Consider the following 19,886-nt stretch of genomic DNA (forward strand, 5'->3'; position numbering starts at 1 on the left):
CAACTTGGTGACAGCAGCTGTGTGTCCTCATTGCCCCTCTCCTTCTTTCCCAACTCACCACACATTCAGAGGTGACCTTATCATCATCATCATCATCACCATCATCATTGCTGCCAATGCCACCGCTGCTGCCACCACCACCACTGCCACCACCACCACTACCACCACCACCACCACCATCATTTTGTTACTGAAAGGCAGCCCAAGTTACCCTTGGCTCACAATTCTGTCTCAGACTCAGGTGCTAGGGTCCCCAGTTATCAACCATTTCTGGTGAGACGCAGAGCAAGGGTCCGAGAAAACGCAGTACTCACCCCACAGTCAAAGCAGTTGAAGGAAGAGTGGAAGTAAGGCCGCGTCCCGAGCCCGTACATTTTTATAAACATTTCGGACATAAAGAGTCCTAAGAAAATGAATTCTGCATAGTCTGGAAGGGAAAGGAAGAAGCCTGGTTTAGGCTGTGGGGAGGTCCTGTGCCTCTGCCTTTTCTCTTGTGTCTCCCTGGCAGTCAGGGAGGAAGAGGAGACAATCACGGCCAAGGGCTATGCACAGATTCTTTTCCATGGCTTCAGTTTCTCTTCTGCAACAGAATAGGACCAACTGTCCCCAATCTCCCAACAACCATCCAAATGTAGGCCAGTTTTAAAAGAGTGAGAGAAAACCCAGTGTGTATTCAGCGAACAGTTCTTACCTGGGTCGGATGGGGAAAGTTGGGTGTGGGATAATGCTAAGGACCAAGTCTTTGTGTTGACTGATGGATCCCTGTGTGGCTTATTACATTTCGTGAGGGACTAGCTGGATTTTGAGTACAGCCAAACATATGTGGAATGCCTGCCTGAAACTAGACAGTGAGAGGCAGAGGCCTTGAATCAGCAGCAGAAAGCCAGCCTAGAATCCCCCAGTGAAGCCCTGGGGGTGTGACTTAGTGGTAGAGCCTCCACCTAGAATTCCCCAACAGAGAGTTCAGTGGTCGAGCACCAGCCCAGCTGTGTAAAACCCTGGGCTCCATTCCTACACTGCAGCCAACAAAACAAAACAGCAAGCAAAAGGAAGTTAAAGAAAAGGGAAGACTGAGGATTCAGAGTAATTTCTACAAACGTCCTAATGATGGCTCCAGAGCCACTTCTGTTGGACAACTGCCATGGTTTGAATGCCTGTGCTCCTTTCTGGAAATCTGCAATCATTTGCTTATTGAGACACAGGGTCTCACTACCTAGTCTGGGAATTCCTCTGTAGACCAGGCTGGTCTCAAACTCACAGGGATCTGCCTCCTCTGCCTCCCTGGTGTTGGGATTAAAGGTGTGTGCCACCACACCTGGCCTCTAAAACCCACACTGAAAGGTATTCCTCAAGGAAGCAGTTCCTATGATGTATAAAGCTGCTGGAAGATGGCTGAAGGGAATGGAGTCTTAGAGCCAGCCTCGTGAACAGCACCAGATGTGCCTATGAAGGGGCTTGATGTGGTTGTTCGTCTTCTGGCTTTCATTGATCCTTTCCAGAGGACACAGCATTGAGGGCAGAGAACAACTTCCCAGTAGACAACCAAGCCTCCCTGAATGGCATATGTAGACTTCCTAGGCTCCAGAAATTCAAGAAAGAAAATGTCTGTAGTTTTGCATTTACCCAGCCTCAGGTGTTTTGTTACAGTAGTAACTATAAGATGATTGTCAAGAGCCCAAGCTAGGTCATGCTTAGGGAGGTGCTTTGAATTGATTTCTAAATATCTCTCATTGTCATTTCTTGTCAAGACTTCCCTTGATTTGTAGGATTCTCAGAAGCTCCTTATTTTTGGGAGAAACTCTTTGTATTGAGGACAAAGTAGCTAGGGAAGCAGATCTGCCTATAACATCCAGCCCCTCTGAGACTCAGTAGGGTAGCTCTATGAGGACAGAAGTCTCCGAGATGCTTGCTCCTTAGTTACCAAGGAAACAAGGGAGTTAGTAACACACAACACCAGAGCATTGGAGAGCCCTCTACCAGGTTCACACAGAGACTCTGAGACCTGGGCACTCATTTCATCAATTCTAAGGGCCCTCTTGCTCTGGTCTGTATTTCTCTTAAACTGAACTACATCTTCCAGCCACACTGTTTCATCCTTTGTTGCTTACAGATTGCTTTAGGACTGAAGACCTCTGATCAGTGGGTTAAAGTCTGGATCTACAGGGTAGGACAGGCATCGAGACTTTACAGACTCCACCATTAGACACAACTTGGACTTAGGAGTACAATTGCCTGGGTTCAAATCCTGGATTCATCCTTTATAAGCTCTGTGACCTGGGAAAAGTTCCCTCACCTCTCTGTCTTTTTTCGTAACTAGAAAACGGGGTTAACTAAACTATGTCTACACACCAAGGCCTCCAGGCAGGAAGCCCTAATCCCCTGTTTCCATAACCAGGACAGACTGCAAGATGATTAGTGGAGGAAAATAGGCAAGTACAAATCGTGTACAAGGAGAGGTCGTATTGAGAAATAACGAGCCCTTGTTTGCACGGCTCCGGAGGGACCAGATGCAATTAGGCAGCCTGGAAGCAGGTCAGGCTCAGATACAGAACAGTCCCCTTGGGGTGTCCTGTGGGGGTCAGACAACAGGCCTGGGGACCACGAAGGTTCAAGGCATCAGTCCTCTGAAATACAATTTGGGCCTTTCTAGGTCAAAGGCATGACTATCCCTTATAGCTAGCTGTGCTAGGCCACTTCTGAACAAGGGCAGCAAACAGGTCAGACCGACTTTGGGAGGCATAAAAGATTGAGTAGTTCTCAAGGGAGCTCGAGGGGAGAACCAGGGGGTCCACACCCTGGTCAGGCCCACACCCTTTTCTATGATCCCTTAGAGTTTTTCCAGGCCTGGGGGCTCCCACCTTCCAATGCCCATGCTCAATTTAGGCAAATCCTGGGTAGAGTCCAGAGGACAAACCCCATGAGGGTCCTGGCTTGGCCAAGAAGCTAGAAGTGCCCACATGTGTTAGAAGGGGCTTCTAAAACTGAGCACTGGGTAGATGGGAGGCAGAGGGAACAGGAAGAGAGAAGAGAGAGAAGTAGATGTTTGAACAAAGAAGGGGGTGGGGGTCAGGGGCCTAGAATACCCTAGTGTGGCTCAGTGGTTAGAGCCCCCCTCCTTACTATATGTAAACCCCAGAGTTTCAGCTCCAGCACTAGAAGGAGGAGAGGGAGAGGCCGTCACTCTGCAGGACACATGCACTTCTAAGGTTCCTGACTTGAAAGTGCATATCATATGGACATTCTGAGCCATGCTGGCAGGGTTAAACATACCGGCTCTGTGTGGCTCTCTCGTACTCTGTCTCCTGTCACCTCCACTTGCATTTCATCAGCATTCCTGTGTCTCACTTAGAAACAGCAGCCTGACTTCCGGCTTTGGACTCTCAGGACTGAGAGAAAGACAAGCTGGGCAAGGCTGGCTGTGCTCTGTGTCCCTTTCAAAGGTTTGTGTCATAGGAGGCCGGACTATACAGTGGGAACGCTGTCCTTGCTGCCTGTCTATCTTACCCTGAGTCTGTCTGTCTGTCTGTCTGTCTGACCTGCCTATATCTTTCTGTCTCTGTCTTTGCAATTATAACTATCTCTGCCTTCCTCTAACTTTCTGTGCTTCTTTTTGTTTTACTACTGTGTGTGTGCATGTGTGTATATGTGTGCATGTGTGTGCATGTGTGTGCATGTGTGTATGTGTGTGCATGTGTGTGCATGTGTGTATGTATGTGTGTGCATGCTTGTGCCACAGTGCTCCTGTGGAGTCAGAGGGCTTTTGGGAATCCAGTTTCTCTTTCTGTCGCATGGGTGCTGAAAATCAATCCAGGTTCCCAGGCTTTATGCACTGAGCCATCTAGCCAGTTCCTATCTCTTTTCTTCTTTTGATATCTGTCTACCTGTCTGTGTGTCTGTCTCAGCTCCCTTCCTGTAGGTGTGACCACAGGCTCTGCAACACATTCCTTCCAACCCTGTGTCATTTGCCTGGAGATTCTGCCAGGGCTAAGCCGAAGCAGGAGGTATCATGCCCTTGACCCTGACAAACCGTGAACTCCAGAACCCTTCCACCTTTGTTCCCTTAGCTGCCTTGGGTCTCCTGCTAACACCAGTCTAACACAGGCACCATTTGTGGCAGCAGCTGTGTGGCCCCTGTCTCAGCTGGCGACATGGCCATAGGCAAGGGCAGGCTTGGGAAGGGCCAAAGAGGCCGGCAGAGAGCAACTATCTGAGAGCAGCACTCACAGAGGAAGTCGGAGAGCCACTCGGGCTGGTTGTAGTGGACAATGGCGACGCACAGCGTGTTGAGGGCTACCAGACTGAGCACGGTCCAGTAGAAGGCCTGAGTTTTGACCATGCGGCGGATGTAGAAACGCATTCTTCTCTCCTTCTTGTGAAAAAAAGTCGAGTTCTCCAGCTTGGCACTTTTGATGCTGGCTCTGGCGAAGGGAGACCCTGTCAGGGAAAGGATGGAGAGGGTGAGACCCAGGATGGCCCTCAGTGAGGAAGCCACATGAGAGGGCACGAGGGAACAGGGTGCTCTGCTGAAAATCCCCAGTTTGGGAGTCACATGCTCCAAAGCCCCCCCCAGGCTGAGGGATGACAGGACCCTGGGTTTCCCAAGTGCGCAATGCTTCCCACTTGCAGCATTAAGTGGCCGTTTGGAACTTGTTGCTTTTTAGATGTTCAGATTAGGGACACTCAGTTGGGGGAGGGTCACAGGGGAGCTGCTCTTACTAGGCACAGAGATGGGGACAAGAAGGAGGCAGAATTCCCATCCACGTGAAAGCTGCCACTCAAGGAAAACTCATGTTAAACAGATATTTGGGGCCACGGGATGGCTCAGTCAGTAAGTGCTTGTCCCCAAACCACAAAGATCCAAATTCAACCCTAAAACTCACACCAAACCTGGACCGAGTGGAGGACACTTGTAATCCCAGTGCTTGTGACAGGAGACTCACTGGCCAGCCAGCCTAGGCTAGTCAGTGAGCTTCAGGCTGGTGAGAGGTCAGATCTCATGTGAGTGACACAGCAGGACTCAGTGTCAGGGTGCACACACCTGCATGTATACACACCATAGACACTAGACATTTATTTTATGTAAATGAGATATAATAATTATTTTCAAATATCTAAAAATAAATATTTATTTTCATGTGGAGTGTGTTTATGTTTGTGTGTGTGCGCGTGCGCATGCTATGCGTGTACAGATGCTCGTGAGGCCAGAAGAAGACTAGGGTTACTGGTGGCCATGACCACCTGGTGTGGGTATGGGAAATGAATTCAGGTTCACCCTGTGCTTTAAAACCTCAAGCATCTCTGCAGGCCCCAAACGTAAGACGTGATGGAGACCTCTACCCCAGAGGCCTCCCGCTTCTCACATGCTCTATGTCTGTGTCTTAATTATTCCTTTGTTTCTTTACTTTTTTGACAGTGTCAAGATTGGAACTCAGAGCCTTGTACACAGTAAGCATGCACAGTATTACTGAGCCATGGCCCCCGCCTTTAAAAAATAATTACATCTAAAAATTTTTTTAAATTACATTTTATACAAGTAGATACAAATTGAAGATAAATGTGGATTACATAATTGGATTTTACTATTTTTATGTACATTTGTGCATGTGCATGCATGTGTACATGTGTGTGTGTTTGTGCCCACACAGGCCAGCAGAGGATGTCAGATACACTAGAGCGAGGCTGTTGTGAACTTTCCTATGTAGGTGCTGAGATTGGAGCCAGTCTTACAAAGGCAGTGAGCAGTCCTGCTATTGTGCTGTCTGCAGCCTCTGCAGGCAGTCTGAAGCATGTCTACACTGTAGCATGTCGTCTACACTGTAGAACGGCTGGCCTGTGCCAGTTACCATGTGTATTACTTTACAGTGTTGGTTTGCATCTTAAATGCTAGCAGCCTCTTAGCGTAAATGGGAGGTGACAGGCACTATGAGATGGGCCTAGAGGGATGTGCTGGTTGGTTTTCGGTCAATTTGACAAATGTAGACTTATCTGGGAAGAGGGAATCTTAGTTGAGAAAAATGTCTCCATAAGATTGGCCTGTAGGCAAGCCTGTGGGGACATTTTCTTAGAGATTGGTGTGGGAGGGAGGACCCAGCCCACTGTGGGCAATGCTATTACTGAGCAGGTGGTCCTGGGGTTTATAAGAAAGCAGGCTGAGCAAGCCAGAGGAAGCAAGCCAGTAAGCAGCACCTTTCCATGGCCCATCCAGCGTCTGCCTTGAGTTCCTGCCCTGACTTCTGACCTCCTTCTCTGCTCCCTGCTGCTATGACAGAAGCAGCTGCTTATGCCACACAAAGGGGACAGAAATGAATGACAGTCGACAGGAACCTCCCAGCTATGAGTTGGAACCACCCTTCCCTCCTTACAAGTTGATGACCTCAGATGTGTGTGAGGGATAGGAAAGCAATACACCCACACTTTGTCTCTTGGCCTGTGTGGGCGCATGTGTGCACGTGCACTCATACACATGTGCAAACTTACATGATTTTGAGTTCTTTTTTATTTTCTTTCCCAGACAGGGTTTCTCTGTGTAGCCCTGGCTGTCCTGGAACTCACTCTGTAGACCAGGCTGGCCTCAAACTCAAAGATCTACTGCCTCTGCCTGTGTGTACCCATGTACATATGTGCATGTGGAAGCCAGAGGTCTTCAGGTACCATCCACATTTTTTTTTGAGACCGGGTTTGGAACTTGCCTTCTAGGTTAGACTGTCTAGCCGGAGAGCCTCAGGGACACACCTGTCTCCATCTTTTCCAGATTGTGACTATTAGCACGCACTATTACACCCGACTCTCTGTACACGGATGCTGGAGGATGAAACTCAGCCCCAGGCTTTCACGGGCAGCACTCTAGCCACCAAGCCATCTTCCCAGCATCCCTACCCATTTAAAAGTCTGTAACACACTACTACACGTTGTCTGACCACATCTTACAATGAAGGAACTTGTCCTTCAAGCAGACATTTTATCCCAGCCCAGGTCCCCTTCCTCAATGCACAGTCAGCTCCTCAGTGTGAGAAACCCTGCTCGGGGATTCACAGCACTGTGGGGCCAGTGAAGAAACACAACCGTAGAGTTTCCTTCTCAGAGCTCTGGGATCTCAGATATCCCTTCTGGGCAATCTAGGAAGCTAGTGGTTAGCACGGGGTCCCCTCCTTAGTGGTTGAGCAGATTTGCTGTCTGGGTGAAACCTACCATGGGATATCAAACTACAGACTGATATGGGGTCCATTTAAAAAGTTGAAAGACATCTTTTCTTTAAAAAATTTTCTGTATATATGAAGTGACACTTGTATATGCATTCTCACGCATGGTACAAATATGGAGGACACCTTTAGATGCCATCCTCACCTTCTACCTTGTTTGTGAAGGGTTTTTGTTTGTTGTTTATTTGAGACAGGGTCTTACTATGTAGCCCTGGCTGGCCTGGAACTCACTAAGTATACCAGTGTGGTCTTGAACTCACAAAGATCCATCTGCCTCTGCCTCCCAGTGCTGGTATTAGAGTATGTGTTTTAGAGTATGTCCCATTGAAATCGGCTCTTTTCTGTTGATTGATGCTAGTTAGCTGGTCTTTAAGTTTCTTGCAATGCATCCATCTTTGCCTTCTATCTCACTGATGTGCTAAAGCTGCAAACACATGCTACTGACTCTGGCTTTCCATGGGCTCTGAGATTCAAATTCAAGTCCTTACACTTGCAAGGTAAGGCTTTACCCCCTATGCTATCCCCTCAGCCCTCACTGACTTTTAAAATTGTTTGGCTTTAGGATGCTAAGAGTAGGACCCAGTGTCTTGTGCATTCTCAGCAAATGCTCCTGTGATCCCCACTCTGGCCTTTGCAGTTACTTATTCAAACATTAAAAGCAATTCTGCCAGAGGATTAACAGTAGGCGAAGGAGCTGAATTTAGAGCTGAGTGGACTCCCAAGGCAGTCAGTCACCCGGCTGTGCCCTCAGCTCCACAAAGGCAAGAAAACAAATAATAAAAGTTGCATAGACAGTAGGCCAAGAAATTGATCTATAACCAAATAATGCCAAGTGATATATCATAAACAAATGGGAGCATCATAGATTTACGCCCCCACCAAGAGCATCCGAGAGTCTCAGTTTCCCCTCATCCTTGTCAGCGTGGGGTTGGATCAAGTTTTCATGTCTGTCAGAATGAAAGGTGAAGACCAGAAACTCACCAGGAGTGAACACCCATCTAATTCACTAGCTCTCAACTTGGGTTCCCAAGTACACGACAACAGGGACAAAGGTGCATGTTGGTTAAGATAAACAAAGCAAAAAGTGGGGCTTGCAAGCTGGGCACAGTGGCTGAAGGGGCTTGCCTCTGAGCCTGATGACTTGAGTTTAATCTTTAGGACCCACAGTTGTCTTCTGGCTTCCACACGTGCATGCCTAAAACACACACACACACACACACACACACACACACACACACACACACACATACACACACACGTTGTTGTTGTTTTGTTTTTGTTGAGACAAGGTATTATTATGTAGCCTTGGCTGACCTGGATCTCTATGTAGACCAGGCCAGCCTCAAACTAATAGAGATCTACCGACTTCTGCCTCTGGAGTGCTGGGATTAAAGCCTCCACATCTGGCCAAATTTACTCTCACTTTATGTGTATGAGTGTTGTCTGTATGTGTACCTGGGGCGGCCAGAAAAGAATGTTTGATCCCACTAGAGCTGGAGTCACAGATGATGGTAGCCACCACGTGAGTGCTGGGACTCTGGTCCTCTTTAAGAGTAGCCTCCACAGGAGTGGATGTTCACAGTCAGCTATTGGATGTATCACAGGGCTCCCAATGGAGAAGCTAGAGAAAGTACCCAAGGAGCTAAAGGGATCTGCAACCCTATTGTTGGAACAACATGATGTACTAACCAGAACCCCGGAGCTCTTGTCTCTAGCTGCATATGTATCGAAAGATGGCCTAGTCGGCCATCAATGGAAAGAGAGGCCCATTGGACTTGCAAACTTTATATGCCCCAATATAGGGGAATGCCAGGGCCAAAAGAATGGGAATGGGTGGGTAGGGAAGTGGGGGGCGCTATGGGGGACTTTTGGGATAGCATTGGAAATGTAATTGAGGAAAATATGTAATAAAAATATTAAAAATCAAAAAAAAAAAAAAGAGTAGCCTCTCCATTGTCTATAGGGGTTTGGGGGTAGTAGACGGCCAGGCATGGTGAACACCTTAAATGCCAGCACTATAGAGGCAGAGGCAGGTAGATCTCTGTGAGATCTAAGACAGTCAGAATCACACAAGGAGACTATGTGAGTCGGAAGAAAAAAAAAGGAAGAGGAGGAGGAGAGGGAGGAAGAGGGGGAGGAGGGGGAGGAAGAGGAGGGGGAGGAGGACGCAGACAGAAAAACTCTAGAATGAGTCCTCAAGGCCAATGCTGACTGAATACATGAAGAAGAAACAGACGTCTGCAGAACCTACCCAGAGGACATGACCAGGTGCGCCCACAAATAGAAACGGAAGTAACAGTCACTATAAACAAAAAGCGTGCTTTGGCCAGAAGTGGAAAGCAAGCTTCAAAATAGCATTACAAGCATCCTTAACTGGCAAAGGGAATGTGCAAGAGCCAGGGTGGGGACCAGTGAGAGTCTGTGTCCCTTAAAAGTTCATGAATGAGTGTCCTGTTATTCAGTGGCTTAGAGAGTAAGGAGCTGGGAAATCATTCATAGCTTTGATCCTGTAATTATCCCGGGAGCACGCCCATAGGGTGTGGGGAGGCACTGTGAATGTGCACAGCAGGGTTCCTACTCAGAGTGACTGGCTAGGAGGCAGACATCCTCTGTAGAGCCACTGCGGAGAGGAAAGATGGTCGTGGGCGATCTTAGAGGGGTGTGCATGCATTGGTACCCATTGCTCCTCCCAGTGTCCCCAGTGCTAGCCTTCTGTTCTCAACCCAAATGGCATCTCCTCTGAGAAGCCTTCTCTGACCATGTAGGTCCTGGGGAATCTAACTCAGGTCAAGCGTGGCAGCAAGCACCTTTATCTACCAATCCATCTTGCTACTCCCTTTAGTTTTGTCTAGTGTGTGTGTGTGTGTGTTCGAGCGCACACGCGTGTGCTTTTGTGTCCATGTTAGTGTCTGTGTGGGCAGATGTCTGCATAGAGGCTGTAGGACAGACAGCCTGAGGTAGTAGCATCCTCGGGATACCACCCACATCCCTTTGTGTTGGGGTCTCTCACTGGCCTGGAGTTCACTGGTTAAGCTAGGTTGGCTGGCCAGTGAGTCTCCTGTCAGCACTGGGACTACAAATGTGCTCCACTCTGTCCTAGCACTTTGACTAGGTGTTTGTGCTTTTGAAGCAAGCACTTTCTTTACTGAGCCATCCCCTCAGCCCCAAATCTCCTTTTAATGTGTATTCTCGTGGGGCGAGAACTTTCACATGGATGGGAACCCTGCCTCTGTCTTGTGCTGAACCCAGTACTCATTCTCAAATCATTAGCCAGTGACCCCAGACGGACGTTCCGAATCCGAACATCTAAGGGCAGCGTGCTCCCAGTGCCAAGCCTTTGCACACCAGACAACACCAAGTGTGGAAAGAAGGCTAAAGTGCTTCAGAACTCCAGACTTGTCCTCTGACATCCACAACACTATTGTGGCATGTGGGACCGTCCCCGATACATCACACACAACAAAATAATAAATAAAAAAACTTTAAAAATCTGCATTATTTCCTGAACAAAATTGTGTTTAAAAATCTCTCCTTTCAACAACATCAATTAATTATTGTTATTATTAATACCATTTTTAGACAGAGTTTCACCATGTAACTCTTGTTATCCTGGAACTCAGAGACCCATGTCATGGGACTAAATACATGCACCACACACCTGCTCACACAAAAGTGGTTTTAAAGGAGGTTACCTTTAAGGCTCTGTGTCTGAGAGATAAATGAAGATTGGTTTTAGACTTTGGTCCCGTGCCTAAGATACCACCTGGTATATACGAAAATATCCCCAAATCTGGAAACACCTGGAGTCGGAAACAGTTCAGGTACAGAGGACTTTTGCTGTGCTACGTTTGTTTGTTTTTGAAACAGGGTCTCATGGCTGGTTGGGAGCTCCTTATGTAGTGCATGCTGCCCTCACCTCTGGAGTGCTGAGAGAAAGGTATGCGCCACCACGCCCTGCTACGCCAGTATTTGGGAATGGGGCACTCGGCTGTAGTGGACTTAGCCAAGATAACTGGGAGCCTGCTCTCTGACTGGAGCTGGATATAAATGAGTAGAGTTTGGATTTACACGTACAATAAAGAGATCTGTGGAAGCTGGAGAGATGGCTCAGTGGTTAAGAGCACTGGGATTTGATGCTCTCTTCTGCCTGGTGCCCGCTTCTGTCAAGCAGTCACACAGGCAAATGGAGTGCTCATATACATAAAATACGGAAACAAGTACACCTTTAAAAGAGATTCATGGGGCTCATTTAGTTGAGATACTACAATGGTATTAGGGACAGGATCCAGCCAGGTATGAAAAACGAAACACATCCAAAAATCCAAATAAACTGGAAAGGCCAAGGGAAGGTCGCTGTTCTCATCACGATGCAAGCCCCACTCTGACAGGGTGAGAAGCAGTTTAAGGCCCACACCCAGCCACCTGGCCCCTAGGACTCAGTCTCCCATTCTTGGGTGATGGGCAGTGACTGATGCAGAGAGAGGGACTTACCCACAGACGCGATGTCGGCCAGCTGGTCCTCGGCCTCCTCAGGGTTGAGCAGGTCCGTCTTACTTTTCTTCAGAGTAGCTCTCCGAAGAGCTCCAACAAGGGAAACATGGCGAGAGAAGACGGTGTTACCCTTTTATGCCAGGATGTCATGACCACTGTACACCTGTACTGCCATGCCACAGCATGCCACTCTCTACACACTACACTCTACACACGTACAAGCTACTGCTGGGGAAGGTGAGGCGGCTTTGCTTTAAGGAGTCCAGAAAAGACTAGTACTGTTCAGCTTGAGTCCACAGTCCAGGCTCAGAAACACTAGTTTCAATCTGTTCTGTTTTTATTATTTACTTTAGTTAATGATTATTATTTTATGTGTATGGGTGTTTTGCCTGTGTTGTCTATGCAGCACATGTGCAGTGCACACAGAGGCCAGAAGGAGGCGCCAGATTCCTTGGGATTGAAGTTATAAAAAGTTGTGATCCACCATGTGAGTGCTGGGAATTTAACTCAGGTGCTTGGAAGAGCAGCTAGTACTCTTAATTACGGAGCCATTTCTTCAGTCCTGTTTGTCTACTGCACCCACCACTGGGTACAGCTGGGATCTAGGAAGCAGCTGAGCTTTGGGAATGGTTGGAATGGACCATATTAGTCAAGGACAGTGTGTGTGCAGTGTGTGTGTGTGTGTGTGTGTGTGTTCTGGGAATGGAACTAGGATCGTTAAGCTTGGGCACAAATGCCTTCATCCACTGAGCCATTTCACCAGCCATATTATGTCCATTTTATAGAAGAGAAAAGCTTTGGCCACAGTGCACATGATTCAAGGAGAAAGAGGGAAGTCAGGAATGGACCCACTCACCTTAGGAAGTTCTGAAATCCCTTCCAGAAGCCAATGAATCAATTATTCAATTTTCCTTGCACAGTCCTGTCTCACATCTCTTCCTGCTCTGGCCTATCCTACCCTCTAGAACCAGTTACAAGTGCCCAGCTCCAGCCAACCCCACTCCCCTGGGATTCCCCTTCATGCTGGGCTCAGAACAGTTACCATCAAAAGGGTGCCTCTGCTCCACGTCTGTCTCGTCCTCCGCAAGAATCACCTCTTCTGAGGAGAAGAGCAGAGTTAAAGTCCTGCCTGAAGGACTTTCCAGGGGCTACAGGGGTGCACCACAGGTCCCTTGCTCTATTTTAGACTTGCTGCTAATCTCTGGGGCTAGCAACTTGGAGCCTCTTTCTTTTCCCACCATCAACTTCCCTTGCAGGTGTGACTCTGGGCTGTCCGTGGCTTGGGATGTCCACCCCTGGAACTCAGGATGAAAGGACCTCACCTGCTTTTGAGATCCACTCCATGTATCCATTGAGCTCACGTTCAATCTGTTGTTGTCTTCTGAGCTTCAGAAAAGCTCTCCGGTTCTCCACCCGTTCCCTTTCTTTGGCAAACTCCCTGCAGAATCACAGAGAAGCCAGGAGTTGATGGTGATGGGGCTCAGCCAGTAAATACATGTCCACCCAGTAACTACATGTCTATCAAGCATAGAGCCCTGAGTTATTCTCCAGCATAGCACAACCCGCACATGGTGGTGCAAGCCTGTTATCCCAGCCCTCAGAAGATAGAGGCAGGAGAATCACAAGCCCAAGGCCATGCCTGGCTAGATTTAGACCATCTTGGGCTACATGAGACTCTGTCTTAAAAACAAACTGAAAAAAAAAAGTGAGCAAAACAACAACAAAAAACTCATCCTACTGATTTTCCCCCAACAAAACCACACCAAAATCAGATTCTGTGGTTAGGAAAATTTCTAGAGGCCATGTGTGTTTGGGGGTTCAGTGAAAGGCAGTGGTTCTCGACCCAGAAGGGAGTCTCTCAGGAGGGAGTCCTAATGGTAAAGGCTGGGTATTTCCGGCAGTGCACACACTTCTCAGTGTCTCTACTGGATCAGAAAGGCAAAAGCCAGCACTCAAGGGCTTGAAGCTGAGCCAGTGATGGTTGCCACATGTTTGACTGACACCCTCAGAACACCTGGCTACTACCACTTCCACTTTCTGTCCATGCAGCAATTCTCTTTTCTTATAGGCTCTGCTTTTTCCTGCTTGGATCATGGGGATGCCACCTTATGAGTATCAGGCAGTCATCTTGAGACACGAACTATCTGCCAGCAGATTCCTTGGAGAAGGATGGCAGAGTGGAAATCTGAAAGTACCTGGGGTTACTGCTAGAAGCCCCAAGCTACATTATGTGCCCCAGACTTCTTTGGTGAGAAATATGAAGTCCATTTATAATTAACTTTTAAAAAAATTAATTTTGGGGATTTGGGGATCATTTGTGTTAGGAAAATGCATTTAAAATGCTTATTATAATTGTGAGTGTGTGTGTGTGTGTGTGTGTGTGTGTGTGTATGCTATGTTTGTTCAGGTGCTCTTGGAGTCTAGAAGAGGATGCCAAATTCCCTACAGGTGGAGCTACAGGTGGTTTATAAGCGGCCCAATGTTTGGCAACAAACTTGGGTTCTCTGCAATAGCACTCATCGCTCTTCGTTCTCTTGGATATATTATATGTGTACAAGTGTTTTGCCTGCATGTATGTATGTATGTGCCTTGTGCTGGAGGTCAGAATAGGGCACCAGACCCCTTGGAACTGGTTCTGGATGGTTGTAAACTATCATATGGGTGCTGGGAACCAAACCCATGTCCTCTGCAAGAACAGCAAGTGCTCTTAACTGCTGAATTATCTATCGGCCCCCTCTCTTTTACTGAGACAGGGTTTTACTATGTAGAGTGGTCTGGAAGTGAATGGAAGTTCCAGAGATCTACTTGCCTTTGCTTCCAGAGTTCTGGGGTCAGAGATGTTCATCAGCAGATCAGCCTAGCAGTAAGCATGCTTAACTGCAGAGCAGTCTCTCCAGCTCCAAGGAAAATGCAGTTTTGATTTTGGTGTGTGTGTGTGTGTGTGCATGCATGTGTGTATGTATGTATGTATTTGTTGGTGGTGTTTTGTTCTTATGAGATAGGGTCTCACCCTGTAACCCAGCTTGGCCTGGAACTGATTATGAAGTAGACTTATAGAAATCCTCCTGCCTCAACTTCCTGAGTACTGGCATTATATGTGTGCATCACTATCCACAGTATCATACTTTGTTATTTATTTATTTAATTTAATTAAAATATTTATTTATCTGCATTTTACATATATGGGTGTTTTGCTTACATGTATGTCTGTGCACCATGTGTGTGTCTGGTGTCTGGAGATCAGAAGAGGTTGTTGGAGTCCCTGGAACTAGAGTTACAGATAGTTATTGGCTGCCATGAGGATTAACCTTGGTTCCCTGGAAGAGCAGCCAGTGCTCTTAACTGCTGAGCCGTTTCTTTAGCCCCATATTTTATTTTTTGAGACAGGGTTTTGCTCTGAAGCCCAGGACAAGTTGGAGCTCAGGATTCTCCTGGCTTAGCCTCCTATGCAGGACCAGAGACCGGTGCCACCACACATGTCTTGTGTGCTGTGCTTATTTGAAAGACAGGAAAGGAGGAACCCAACGTATTGCTATTTCTAAATTATTCTTTCTTATATTTATTTACTTTTATTTTATATGTATAGATGTTCTGCCTGCATGTATGTCTGCATACCATGGGTATGTTGTGCCCAAAGAAACCAGAAGAAAGTATTAAATTCCCACATCCAGAGTTTCAGACAGTTGTCAGGCAGCCATGTCGGTGCTGTGAATTGACCTGGGTCCTTTGGATGAACAGCCAGCGTTCTTAAACACTGAGCCGTCTCTCCAGTCTCCCAAAGTGTTCAGTTTATTATAGATGTTAAAAAATGGACAAGAAAACCCACAAGGGCTTCTTCATTGGCTGCCTCAGGCAGTTTACAGTTTATGCAGCTGCTAATGAGAATCTTGCTGACTGAAACCAGGAAGGAAGTTTATTCATTAGCAAGAGTGGGATGGAGAGTAGAGTAGCAGACTTACCCAGACAGCACACCCAGAACAAGGTTCAGCATAAAAAAGGAGCCGATGATGATGAGGGGGATGAAGTACAACCAGTTCCAAGTGTTCCCTGAGGCATCGTTGCTCTGCATAGCACAAAGAGGGAAACCATATGAGACTGGAGTGGGGCCCAGGTGGGACTGACAAGGAGCAGTAGGGTTAGCTTCATGCCCTCTATGATTCTGTGTCAAATGTTCTAGACTTGCAGAATCCTGGCACTCTGGAAGTCAAGCGAGGGGCATGGAAGGTAAGGCTTAGATGTTTGGGGGCTATCACCAAGATACCACCAGAGGACAAAGCTGTCTCATGTCACACACAGTTCTTAAGGCATCTGGGAGCCAAGGCAATGCCTAAGATGATTTTGGACCTGAGTCTGAAATGAGAAGGATACACACACACACACACACACACACACACACACACACACCACAGAAATGGAGAAAGGAATGAATCCCCAGTTCCCACATTTGTTTCTACGTAGTCATCATTTCCCCTTAGAGGATGGCCTCAGACTCTCATGGTCTGGCCACAACACAAAACCATCCCTAGGAAGTGCCCAGCTAATTCTGCAGGGAGAAGTAGTCCACAAATAGAATACTCTTAAAATGGAGAACAGAAAACTGAAAGAGGATAATGAAAGATGGAGACAAATATTGAAGTAGGAATGGAAGGAGGGAGATGAAAGGGAGAGGGAAGAGTTGGCTGTAGAGGTGATTGGTAAGAGCATTAAGAGAGTATTTACTATGTGCCTGTCCTTCTAAATGCATTCACCTACATTTAATTCACTATTTCTGTTTCTTGAGGCCCTGCATAATCACCATTGCATTTTTAAAGCTAGAATGGAGGCTGAGAATGACAAACAACCTGCCCAGAGTCACGGAGAGCCAGATGTGCATTTTGAATGTCCAAATCTGTGGGCCTGACCTGTGTGCTGGAGAAGATTCTCCTACAGTCTAGGAAAGGTAGATCCTCCCAGTGGTTGATCACCTGGGGCACTTGGAAAATGCAGGGTTCTTAAGTGTGGCTTTAAAAGCTCACCTTTAGAAGTAAACATAAATACTATAGGAAGAAAGCTAAAATGCGAAAGATTGACATCACCAGTCTCTAGTGAAGCTGTGGAACCACTGGGACTTTCAGGTCATGCTGACACAAAGACACTACAGCATATTAGGGTCCTGCAGCTGCTGTAACAAAAGTCACAAATTGGATAGCTTAAAACAATGAAAATCTATCTTACAGTTCTGTAGGGTGAAACTTTAAGGTCAATTTGTGGACATGGTTGGTTCTTCTGAAGATTGGAGGAAAATGTGTTTCCTGTCTCTCTCCAGGCATCTGGTGTATTTACAACCATACTGTGTCACATCACCTCCAACTCTGCCTTCATCTTAACATGGTCTGCTTCCTATGTGCATTTGTGGCTGTATTTATCCTTTCAATAAAAACATCAGTTGTAGCTGGGCTTTGTTACTTTGTGTGTTCTTCTTTTGTCCACCCTTTATTCCCCCTGGTTTTACCCCTATCACTAGATAGGAGATAAAGAAGTATAGAGGGGAGGAATAGAGATAGAGATCTTTGAATCTACTTTATTTTTCCTATTTCTTCTTTGAGCACAATGACTAGTAAACTGCAACCTACCCCCTGAATAACCAACAACCACCCACTCTACCTTTTGGGCCCTAGCATTTATATACCTTCTCAAAATTTCCCAGAATTCCAAACATGATGCAATTGTAGAAACTATCTTCCACTGACAAAACCATGCCTCGGCTGGAACATGAGGTAAATCATAGTTAGCTGTTGCAGACAGTCCAAAGCAGCCCCATATTAAAACAAAAGCGCATTCTTATAATATTTCTGTGTTTTTAAAAGAAACCCAAATTCCAGAATTGTCACTACAATTGGTCATATTGGTTTAGGGTCATCTACCTATTGATTCCAGTGTAATGAATTACACGCATAATGACTATTTCCAAATCAAGCCACATTTGAGTCACTGGTGGTGGTAAGATTTTTCACTACGATTTGTTGCTATTTGTTTGCTTTGTGTTGTTGGGGCTGAATCATAGTGCCTTGTGCACATGACACAAGTACTGTAGAACGGAGCTGCATACCCATATTTTCTCTTGGGTATGGTATCAGAATGTCGCTCAGGCTGCCTTCAAATCCCTTATTCCCCTTCCTGGGATGAGGGCCAGACACCACCATACCAAGATAATGCAAGCTTTGAGAGGATAGAGCACAGCTTCTCTGAGAATTAATTCAATAATTTCTACTGAAACTAATTTGTCCATTGCCAAGCCTTAGCCACACCACTCCCAGATGTTACCTGATGGAAATATTAACCCATGTTCATTCTAGGTATGCACAGGAATGTTCACAGTGAACACGTGAAGAATGCTCAAAGTTGGGAACAAGCTTGAGTGCTATCATCAGGAGGCAGTATACAGGAGTGGAATTTAATCTGATGGTGGGCTGTCACAGGAACCTGTACCACAATAATGCCAAGTGAAAAAAATCTCTACACACAGACAGCATGCATATGTGACTCCAAACCAGACATGGTATATACATGTTGTATAGTAATTTCCTCTGAGATAAAACTAGGCACTTTAGTTTTTTAGTAAGACACAGAACATTCTAAGGGGAGGTGAACGATCACATCTTGCAGGGAACCACCTTAAATTCAGGAAGTAAACAACTCAAAAGCTTTAGGAAGTCCCTGAAACTGACCAGATTCTTTAGGCTCCTCCCTCCCAAGTGACTATAAGTAAGGGCTGCTGAGAGACTTTCAGACAAGCTGAGCTGTTTAGAAGCAGATCTGCCTGGAAGAAGCCGAGTCCAGTCAAGTAACTTGGGAAAGACTCATACCACTGAGCCACTGAGAGATGGCTGCTGACCTCGCTGCAGGTGTAGTCTACTCCAGGTCTTCAAGGTTCAGCTTTTGTGAGTTTTCTCCATTGTGGAATGGGCTTTGGTGATGTAGCTGTCTTTGAGCCATTTTTGCTCTTTAGCTAACCCAGGTAAAACTTATTGCTTCACCAAATTGGACTTTGGTGGTATCCATACTTTGGTTCCCTATCTGAAGTGGGTAGATGTTTGTTTACAGCTCTCCATGAAGAGTGTCACACGACAGTATAATTCACCCTGTATCCAGACACAGCATGAAAAGGTTAACTATTGTGTCAAGATACTTGTGACCCCAGCTACATGGGAAGCTGAGGCAGGATGACTTGAGCCTAGGATTGCAAGATTAACCCAGGGAGAACAGACTGTCTCAAAATCTAACCAAGTGCCTTTAATCCCAGCCCTGTCTACATACTGAACTCCAGGCAAGACAGATCACACAGTGAGATCCTGTCTCAAAAAATAAAAAAGTTAAGACAGGGCTTGGGAGTGTGGCTCAGCAGTAGACTAGCATGCATAAGATGCTGGGTTCCATCTTCTGTAATATGAGGAAACATAATTAGATAACTACATTTACTGTTAAGGTGTGTACTCAAATAATTAAAACAAAAATCCACTTTTAATCATGGGTACAGACAGGGTTCTGGAGAAGATGGCTGACCGAGAAAGCCCAGCTCACACCTTTGCTCTGCCCACACATCCCAGGGCTTCAGAAAGATTCTGAAGAAAGAATGAAGTCGCTGAGATGCGCTGGACAGAAGGCAGCACAGCTCTGTGGAGCCGAGAGCTTCTTGTTCGAGTTTCTCAGGCTAAATTTAGCCTGGGAGCCAGAGCCAGAAGCAGGCGGCTAGAAGAAGGGCTTTGGGCTGTCACGTGGGGTGGCTCATATGGGGACGAAGTGGGGTGGTGGAGGAGTGGTAAGAGACCCCTTCACGACAAGGTAACTCATCTCCTCAGTTGCACTTGTCTACACTGAACTCTGTGGCAGGGCTTTGGGACAGTCATGTGTGAAATTTGGACTTATTGAAACTGACTAAGATCCTCTTGTGAATTCCAGGACAGTGTATATTCATTCATTTGTCCTCTCAGGTGGGAAACTGAGACCCAGAGAGGCAGACTCACATGCTCACTGCCCTTTGCCCCATGGAGTCTCCTGTGAAGGTGTCTAAGCCAGAACTCCCAGATCCTATGAGTGACACCTGGAGTCTCTGCACATGTTACCATGTCTAGAAGCAGTCATCAGGGCAGGCCCTAACCCTGTGACCAGTGTCCTCTTATAAAGGGGGCAGTCAGGACACAGAGACAGACACACATG

At 46.7% G+C, this 19,886-nt stretch overlaps 1 protein-coding gene across 7 annotated transcripts in view; it reads right to left on the minus strand.

The window, feature by feature from the left end:
- Positions 1 to 19,886, minus strand: part of Cacna1a (calcium voltage-gated channel subunit alpha1 A) — a 293,683-nt gene that overhangs the window by 87,844 nt on the left and 185,953 nt on the right. For 4 of the 7 annotated variants that reach the window (XM_085843753.1, XM_085843754.1, XM_085843757.1 and 1 more), the window contains 6 exons: positions 15,650 to 15,753; positions 13,013 to 13,128; positions 12,732 to 12,789; positions 11,691 to 11,782; positions 4,225 to 4,434; positions 315 to 427 (listed from right to left, as the gene is read on the minus strand). In XM_085843753.1, the coding sequence (XP_085699879.1) occupies positions 315 to 427; positions 4,225 to 4,434; positions 11,691 to 11,782; positions 12,732 to 12,789; positions 13,013 to 13,128; positions 15,650 to 15,753 (693 nt within the window). The remainder of the gene's footprint in view (positions 1 to 314; positions 428 to 4,224; positions 4,435 to 11,690; positions 11,783 to 12,731; positions 12,790 to 13,012; positions 13,129 to 15,649; positions 15,754 to 19,886) is intronic. The other 3 variants (XM_085843751.1, XM_029480505.2, XM_085843752.1) reach the window with 2 other exon arrangements.

The sequence above is a fragment of the Mus caroli genome, unplaced genomic scaffold (assembly GCF_978045245.1).
Source record: "Mus caroli unplaced genomic scaffold, Mus_caroli_1 scaffold_10, whole genome shotgun sequence".
NCBI lineage: Eukaryota > Metazoa > Chordata > Mammalia > Rodentia > Muridae > Mus > Mus caroli.